Genomic DNA, 9,583 nt, shown 5'->3' with positions numbered 1-9,583 from the left:
GGGGTTCGATTTCTAGTCCCTGTCCGCCCCCCCCCCCGTCCCCGTCCCCGTCCCCGTCCCCGCTATCCCTGACCCGTCTCCGCTCGTCTCCACTCCCACTCCCACTGCCCTTCCCACCGCCGCGCCGCGCGTCAGTCGGAGCTGCGGCTGTGCCGAGAGCGCGCTGCGCAGAGACGGTGCGCTCCTGGTGGAGGCGGAGGACGGGCCGGGCGGCTGCGGGACTTCACTCGGCATCTTTTTAGGGGCTTCGGCTTGTTGCTCAACGACTTTTATCCTTTCGTTTTGTTTGGGTTTTTTTTTTTTTTTTATTATTATTTTTTTGTGTTTGTGGGAAGAAGGCACGAAGATTTTTTTCATCTTTGATTATTTTATTGTATTTATTTTTTTCGTGTTTGGTTCGCGTTTTATGTTTGGCTACGTAGCTCTCAGACTTGGGGAGGCGCAGCGGAGGAGACATCTCCAGGAACCGGGAGGCGCAGCGGAGAGAGCGCATGTGCTGCCTGTTGGAGCGGACGCGTTATTGACTTTTTAGGCATAAATTCACGCGCATTTTAGAACTGTGGCCAATATCTGAGGCGGGGGTGGAGGGGTCCGACTTGACCAGGAGGGATGACTCCCTGTGACTGATTCAGTGGTGTGTGTGTGTGCGTGGATATGTCTATCCCCAAGCTCCGGGTCGAACTGCCGTAGAATGGATCGTCTTCATTCCTGGACATTGGAACCGGCTCCTGTCAGTCACTAGGACCTGTCTCTTAACTTTACTTTGGTGTCGTTTTTTGGGCACTTTTTCTTTTTTTTTTTTTTTTTTTTTTTTTTGGACCAAGTCAAGTAAAGAATTTGGATGTTTAATATGCCAGTATGGGTCCACTAGTGTTCATCCTGGTTGGTGGATTACTGTGTTTACAAGTTGATGGTAAGTTATTTAAATCCAGATTTTGCTATGTGTTTATCTTACCATATGATTTTGATGATTCATTGATTTCAATCATTCAATTAAATCTTACAATTCGGTTATTTTTTTAACCTATTTAGGTTGCTGTGGTTGGAAAATTTTATTCATATATATATATATATATACATACTCACATTAAGTTCTTCTTACTAATTTAAAAAAAATCACAAGTGTAATGACAGAAACATGTTGAGTGTATTTTCTCTCCTCTTTATAGATGTTTTTTTTATTTTTTAACCCTATTTCATTTCAACACACCATGCATTCACTGAACACCTGCTGCGTGTTTTAAGCGCACTGGAACTGAACAATTTGGGTTGGTTTTTTTTAAGTGCAAGTTGAACTCAAATAAGGGCCATTTCAATCCTGGTATTTGATAGAAATCCTGGTAGTTGAACCCCCCCCCACACACACACACACAGTATACTGCATGCATTATAGGATAATATAACCGTAATATAACTCCCAAGTTGCAACCACCGATAAAGATTTGATCCCTGAGAGGAAGAGAGGATCCATTTTCAGAGTGGCGAACATGTTCTGTTATTGACCTGCAAGAACATTTTCGGTAAAACACGTCATACTTGTACAAACGCAAGAAACGGCTGCTGCCCCAGACAGGCAGTTAAAACCTGTGAATGGGAGGCAACACTGTTCCTCTGCACTGCTGTGGGAGAGAAGGTGCTGTGGGATTTCAGGTCCATTTGCGTTGTAGTGTAAAGTGGGATACACTTGAGTCACACACTGCAGCCCCACTCTATCACCTAGCTCCCATTTCTTTGATTAAACTTTTTAATGGTGATGGTGTTTTTGATTGCAGACAAGATTCACACTTTAATTTCTGTAGTCGGCCTCGGTGCCCCTCGTGCAATCTAGCCCAGAGTGCCGAGTCAGCTCTTTTTTTTACGGTTTTACAAGACCCACAAGTGTGCTGATTTTATGGAGGAATTAAAACGGCTTTAAATGCAGAGCAAAAGTGATGACTCGCACAAATCTGAACAGAGACTAAAGGTGGTGTGTGTGAGAGTGGAGTAATTGGAGTGATGGGATGAGGGAAGATCTAAAACGTAGGTGCAAGGTGTGCTGGATGGCCGTTCTGTGCTAATTTTGCAGGGGCCACCTCTGTAATTTGTGTGATGTGTCTTCCTGCTTATGGACGTGTGTGTGCGCGCTCACACACGCACACACATGAACGCACAAGCACACACACACACACACACACACACACACACACACACACACACACACACACAGCCTATGACCAAACAACGTTTAGCTTTATATCAACACATTCCCCTTTGTAATTGATGATTCAGGCTTGTGTTTGCTTAAGGTTGTCTGCACAGTTTTGAAAAAAAAAAAGAAAAAAGATGATGAATGTAAAGGCCCCCTTTGTGGGTGTTGGATTGGAAGTATTTCTTTTCTTCTTACCTTTCATCCTTTCAACCTTCCCTTTTCTACAGCTCTGAGCAGCTCAGGCATTGGTTTCCAAGACTGTTTGTAGGGTGATCTCTCGCCCGCCCTTGTTTACCCCCCCCCCCCCCCCCCCCCCATCTGCAGTGAGTCCAGTCACCTTTTGTGAAGATTGGAATATATATTTCTCTTTTTCCATCTATCGCTTTCTCTCATTTCTCCTTTTCTCTTTTTTTTTCTGTTCTCTCGTCCCCGTTCAGCCAAATCCACTGGTTGCTAAGCACTGGTTGATGGCATGGCCGGACGGCCAGGGAGGGAGCAGTGAATCTCTCTTCCCAATCATTTCCTTGTCAATCCCCCCACCACCGCACCCACTACCCCCCAACCACCACACCCACTACCCCCCATCCCTGGCTCTCTCCTCCGTCCATGTAGATCCACACATCACCCAGCCTTTCAGAGGTAATCTGAGGGGTCCTTGGAGGAGGAGGAGCCACCTCTAAGAGTCCACTTAGGCAGACAAAAAGGTCTGGAGTTGCATTCACTGGGATGCATGGGCAACAAAGCCCAGCCTTGTGAATGGCGTCAGTTAGTGTTTAGTGTGCTGTGATTAATACTGCCAGTGTGTAGCAGGGGGCAGAGAAGGTGAGATAGAAACAGAATTGGGCAAGAAAGAGAGAGAGAGAGAGAGAGAGAGAGAGAGAGAGAGAGAGAGAGAGAGACAGAGAGAGCGAGAGAGGGCGAGTGACTTGCAAAAAGGGAGGGATGTCAACGCAGGAACAAAAGAGGGCTTGATAGGAAAGCTGGGGTAATTGTATCTGACACCAGAACCGAAGGACTTGAGTGAGAATTGTTTTGGTTTTTTAGGAAAAAGGAGAGTTTCTGGAGAAGTATCGTCTGGATGGCTGGATAGCAGCTGTCGCTTTTCAGCTCTGGTCATCGTTCCAAGACTAAGACTGCGCTGTTTTTTTGAAGCTGGAATAGAACATGCTCAGCATATTGGACATGCACTCTTGGCCCCGTGCTATTCTGAGGGCCCGCACATGCTTGTGTCTGATCCAGAGGCCAGTGGTGACATCACAGTCGTGCAGGCTGTGAGGCTGGGAGTTGGTGAAAGGTTGCCTGACTCACGCCTTGTGCTGATGGGGACGGGGCTGGACCCCTGCTTCTCTGTTGGGCTAGATTACTGGCTCTCAACCTTTTATCATATTGAGGACCCGCAATTTGATATACATTAGGCCACGGACCCAATTTGATAAGATTTCGTCTCTGGGACCCCCATCTGAGTAGATTTTTATTGTTAGATGATGATTTATTCCAAACCTCGAGGTATCTGTGGAACTAGGATAAAAACAGTCAATATTGTAAAGGCTCTAATTGTGCTGACGTCTTGCAAATGGAATAATTGACATTTAACTATTAATCAACAGGGGACCCCCTATAATCTCTTCAAGGACCCCTTAGGGTCCCCGGCCCACACATTTACACCACTACTCTAGATAGTGTCCAGCTCTCTGTCCTCTGTCTTTTCTTATTGCTGTGTGTGTGTGTGTGTGTGTGTGTGTGTGTGTGTGTGTGTGTGTGTGTGTGTGTGTGTGTGTGTGCGTGCGTGCGTGCGTGCGTGCGTGCGTGCGTGCGTGCGTGCGTGCGTGCGTGCGTGCGTGCGTGCGTGCGTGCGTGCACACGAGTGGGTGAGTACTTGAACGACACCAGAAATAACATCTATGTTTTTTCAAATGAAAAGCTACGAGCTACTCTCGTCGCTACACCCGGGTAGGATGGTGCTGCAGCACTGAAGCACCCTGGAAGCTAACGGCACCTTTCGATGGGTTCTGATTGAATGAGGGAGGTCCAAAGCGCTGCCCCATAATGGAGTAAGCCCAGATTAAAACAGTGTACATGAATGATGAGGCAGACTGAGGTCATTGCGTAAGAGCCATTGTAATGCCTCGCCCCAAATGTGATTGTTCTGCCCGAGTTGGCAGCGTTTACTCTGCGTTACTGTAATTGCGGTTCATTTGCTGGATGGCGCTGCCGTAATGATGAGCCTTCACCCAGGATCTGCAGGAAGCTCCTCTCCACTGTCCCCTGTACTCTCATCACTGTCACCGGGGCCGGAAAAAAAAAAAAAAAAACACTGTTTACGCCCTGATTAAAATCAAAAACGAGTGCGGGGTAAAGACGACGGGGTAGGAGTCAAAGGTGCTCGAGATTGAGAGGAGGTAAAGGGACAGGGATGTTGGAATAGAGGGAAAGAAGGTGTGTGTGTGTGTGTGCGTGCGTGCGTGCGTGCGTGCGTGTGCGCTCGGGCATTGAAATCTATTACTTTCACGTCCGATTTAATTGCTTCAGCACTGCACCTTCACAGAATTTCCGATGTATTAAAAGCCAGTATAAAAATGCAATTATTATCATATTAGTATTGTTTATGTGTTCAAATAAGCATAGAAGCGGAATCGCAGCTGAACGTCACTCCAGTGGTGACGTGGGCGTGTCACCTCGTGATGCTGCTTTGATCGCTGGGCCGCCCCAGCTGTCATTGTGCTTCCTCGACTCGACAGGAAAAGGAGGAAAAAAAAAAAAAAAAAAGTTGAGGGCTTCTAATTTGCCACGCAGCCCGCTCTAGTTTATGAATACCGGCCGGGTTTTCAGTCAGAAATAATGAGACGCCGAGCTATTTCGGGTCGGGGAGTTTGGGTTTGTTAAAGCCTTTACATTCAACCTGCCGCAGAGGTGGGCGAGGAAATGTCAGCGTCAAGGAGCGCACGAGTGCCGGGGGGGATTATACCAAAGCCCCCCCCCCCCACCCCCGCCCCACCTCCGCCCAAGCATCCCAGCCAAGCATACCGCTGACATTTACCCAGCAGAGGAAGACTCGACGCCTGGGCGCTTCTGCCTGGAGAAACAAAGATTTTGAGAATGAGAGATTACGAGGAACAAGACGGAGATTCCCTGTTAAGTGGCGGGCCGCGCCGCGGAGTTTTAACTCGTGCATCTTCCCATCTGGAATCTCACGCCGCCCCGTCCCCACACTCCATCTCTCTCTATCTCATTGTCTCTCCGTCTCCCGTCATCCTTTTTTTATTTTTTTTTGCTTTGTCGCTCTCTCTCTCTCTCTCACGGGTCCTCAGTGCTTCTTGCGTACGCTAGCAGGGCTGCGTCTTGCCGGCGACGTCCATGGGGGTGGAATTCAAACGGAGAGCGGGGTTGGAGTCACACCTGTGACAGCGAATCGGGGGGGGGGGGGGGGGGGGGGGGTGGTGTCGCGTTGAGGTAGCGACGGTGGAGGAGGGATATGATTTGTCGAGAATTCCAGCCGCGAGGTGCAGATGGAGGCCAAGGCCGGCACCTGTCTCGCACACGCGCACGCACACGCGCACGCACATGTACTAACAGAACACACACCTGTCTCCTCCCCACTGGGCCCCAACACACACACACACACACACACACACACACACACACACAGACACACACTACTGCCCTCCTCTTTATCTCCGTGCCCATGTTTTCCAAACAGGTGATTAACAGTTTGAGATAGGGACGGCATCCAGGGAGCTTTTCTTCTTCTTTTTGCTGCAGCTCGTGTTGAATGAACCCCTATAGGGCTGTGGAACAGGCCCAGCTACGGATCACAAACTAAACAAGGTGTGGGAGGGGCGTTTGTTCCGTTGCCCCCCTGGCCCCCGGTCCCAACAGAGCCTTTGAAACCTGGATAAGATAAGATAAGATAAGACTTTATCAAAGCTTAGGGGACACCTTAGGGAAATCTTAAGGCCATTGAAATTTGCACTTCAACATCCAAGCATGTGGTTGTTGAAGGGCAGTACGGGAGAATTCAGAGAGTAAAGTCAAAATACATTGTGAGGATACAGCCATGCCGGGTTTAGCCCGACGCCGGCTCTGTCTCTCGCCCACAGAGTGCCGGTGCCGTCGGACCCGGGCGTGAGTCTGCGGCGGGCTCTGGAGGCCGTCGCCTGGAACCTGTCCTTCGCCTCCCGCATGGTGGTGGCGATCCTCAATGAGGAGCGCTACGTGGATGACTGGTCTAGAACGGCCACTCGGTGGACGTTTGTGGAGGTGTTGCCGCTGGCGTTGCCCTCCACCAGGGTGGTGATACCAGGAGTTCCCCCGTTCATTTCTAAAATCGTCGGCCCGTTTAAGACCCTCCCGCTCGGGTGCAAAAATAAGGAGCTGAGACACAAAGTCGTTACGGAGACAGGTGCTCACGCTGCTCAGCTCCCCGGAGCGGGACCTGGAAATGTTCTGAGCGTGGGGACCGGGGACCTGGGGCTTATGAAGGCAGGGGGCCCGGTTCCCCGGCAGCACGCACCGTCCTGTCGGGGGCTCTGTCCCCTCTCCGGGCGTGTCCTGGCTCTGTCAGCGGAGGGAGACCGCCCGGGAGGGGCGGGGAGACTGAGACGACTCCTCCTTACAGATGTACATCTAAATAGCTTTGCATGCAAATACATGTACACACACACACACACACACACACACACACACACACACACACACACACACACACACACACACACACACACACACACACACAAGAACGCCATTGCTCTCAAAAATATGAGAGCAATGGCGTTCTTGTGTGTGTGTGTGTGTGTGTGTGTGTGTGTGTGTGTGTGTGTGTGTGTGTGTGTGTGTGTGTGTGTGTGTGTGTGTATATGTGCATGTATTTGCACAAAAGCAAACACCTGCCCACTCCCCTCTCCATCTCTCATTCTGTCTCTTTCTTTTTCTCTGTCATACACACAAGCACACAACAGAAAGACAGGCCACTTTTTTTTGTCTTACTTGCAGCACATACACCTGCACATTTTGAGCAGACACACATACACACACGCAATGTTCTATCCATTGTGCTTATGCAAGCATTTATTATATAACTGTAAGAAGTACGACTTACATGCAATGCAAATGAGCACAGGGGTGCAAAATGTATATACGTACTAAACCAGAGATGAAGCTTAATTAGTCCATGATCAATTTTTCGTTCACTTTAGATTGCGATGTCAAAAAGCTTTAGTCCTCGTCTCCCCCTTTCACTTCTGATTTACTGTAAGTCAAGCAACGTGAAGACGTCGTGCTTCATCGCGAAGTGCTTGCGAGACTCCGCCGCCCGAGTCGTGTGTCTCACCAGTGTCTTAAAGATGAGGTCAGACCCGTGATGAAAATGCATGAGCTGTCTCTGGGCGTGAGACATGCGAAGACGGACAGCCAGCGCAGGACACTTGAGCACACATCAGTCACATGCGGCGGCGGGCCGGCGCGGCAGTAATGCAGTGCTGAGCGGCAGAGCCGGTGAATAAACGTCCCATTCCGCCATCTCCGTCTTGGGTCCGGTCGATGGATCACCCGGCCGTGACAGCTGGCTCCCCTTTTCCGACGCAACCTGTGAACTAGTGGAAGATCATCACAGACATGGCCACCGCCGGCAGTGGGTAAATGCAGTCAACATGTTGCGGAGGTGTGTTGATTTATATATTGCCATCGAGTGGGAGATTTTCTTTGTTGCCGCGGCCTCAGCGCCAAGCCGAGCGTGAGCCAAGCGTCGCAATCGCCGCCGCAGATTGAAAGAAAAACCCTAATCGCATCCCTGAACGTTTGAACTCACCAGTTCCACTTCCAAGATTATGATGGTGTTTCTGGAGAGCTGCTCACAGGCATTATGCATTAGGAGGCCCCTGTAATGCACGGCCGGCATTAGAGTTGTGACATTTAGGAATGGTGGCCGTGGGCTTGTGTGCGTGAGCAACATTAATGACCATCAAACCCCATTGCTTTTGTGTTAGCGCAAATATATGGCCCTGGGTAAATTGAATGCGTTCTTTATCCACTTTCCTACAGCACCTCTGACCCTCTGTCCCTAAGACAGACCGGATGAAGTGTCCCATGGAATAGAAATTTAATAAATCCCATCAAGGCTTGATATGCTCCAGGTAAAAAAAAAAAAAAAAAAAAAAAAGAGCAACACACCCACGCAAAGCCACACACACACACACACCCACACACACACACACACACACACACAGTAAAAATAAATATACAGTGTAGAGCCATTTTGATTGGCTTGCTCACGTGCTAACCTCAGTGTATTCCATCGATGCTATGCAGTTAGGAGTGTTATTTCCCCAAGTTGACATGCAGGGCCAGGGGCCAGTGGCCTGGCTGGAGACGCTGACTGCCCTCATCCACATCGACATGCAGGGAGACTGCAACGTGTTCGCTACCGCCCGAGCCCCGCAGTGCACATCCCAATTATCCACCCATCTCTCAACACTGTGTGTCATGGACACCTGAAGGACCGCTGCCCTCCCCCCGCTCCCCTCCACCCTCATTTCTAAAGCTATAAGGCAGTTATTTATTTCTCCCTATTCAATTTACTCGGGCAGCTCAGCAATGCAGGTGGAGTAAAGAGATTACAATGCTTGGGGGAGAATCAATCGGTACCATTCATTGCATGGCTCCGCCCTCATAGTGGCTGTTTGTAGAGTAGCGCACACCCAAATGGAGGGAATTGACAAGGATTTTTGATCCCAGCAGCTTCGCTGTGTGTGTGCACCTGGGCACACGCACGCACGCACACAGACAGACACACAACCACACCCACCCACACGCACAAAGCAAGCAAATATACAATTCAATGGATAATTGACACGTGAAGACACTAAACACCTTCTAAGGGGGCTGTAGGTCTCAAAACGGTCCGCAGAGGCAGGCAGGCAAACTGCTGAAGCCCGGGCTGCTATGATGCTTCCCAAGGACGGGAGGGAAGGCAGGGTGAACATCGGGGTGCAGCGAGCTACACGCCTCACTGGCCCCCGCATTGGAAATCGTTTAATCTGCATCACACAGTTCAATGTCCCCGCCAGTGGCCTGACAGCCACACAGAGCGCGAACGCCGGATTCCTTACAGTAATCAGCCCATAGATAGAGAACAAACAGTGTACTCGTCAACGTGCCTTCCATTTGCTTGTTTCTATCTGAGCTCTGCTCTGACAGACTATCTCCAGAAACAGAGATAGGATCTCTCGCTGTTGATAGCAACTGATGCTGGGAATTATTTCCAATGAGACACGAGAGAGGAGGTAGGTGAAAGGAACAAAAAAAAAGACCGAGTAGGGGGAGCGCAGCTCGAAATGCAAGGTATGCGAATGAGCCTTTTGCAGCAGAATCTGATATCCAGTTTCCCACCGTTATCTATTT

General features: G+C 49.6%; 1 protein-coding gene across 1 annotated transcript in view; it reads left to right on the top strand.

Annotated features, from left to right (window-relative positions):
* Positions 1-858: 858 nt before the first annotated feature.
* Positions 859-9,583, top strand: part of robo2 (roundabout, axon guidance receptor, homolog 2) — a gene marked incomplete at its 5' end in the record, with an annotated part of 178,623 nt that continues 169,898 nt past the window's right edge. The window contains one exon of the mRNA XM_080006547.1: positions 859-913. Within this exon, the coding sequence (XP_079862673.1) occupies positions 859-913 (55 nt within the window). The remainder of the gene's footprint in view (positions 914-9,583) is intronic.

The sequence above is a fragment of the Zeus faber genome (genome assembly GCF_960531495.2).
Source record: "Zeus faber genome assembly, chromosome: 9".
NCBI lineage: Eukaryota > Metazoa > Chordata > Actinopteri > Zeiformes > Zeidae > Zeus > Zeus faber.
This window is presented reverse-complemented; position numbering and strand designations above follow the sequence as displayed.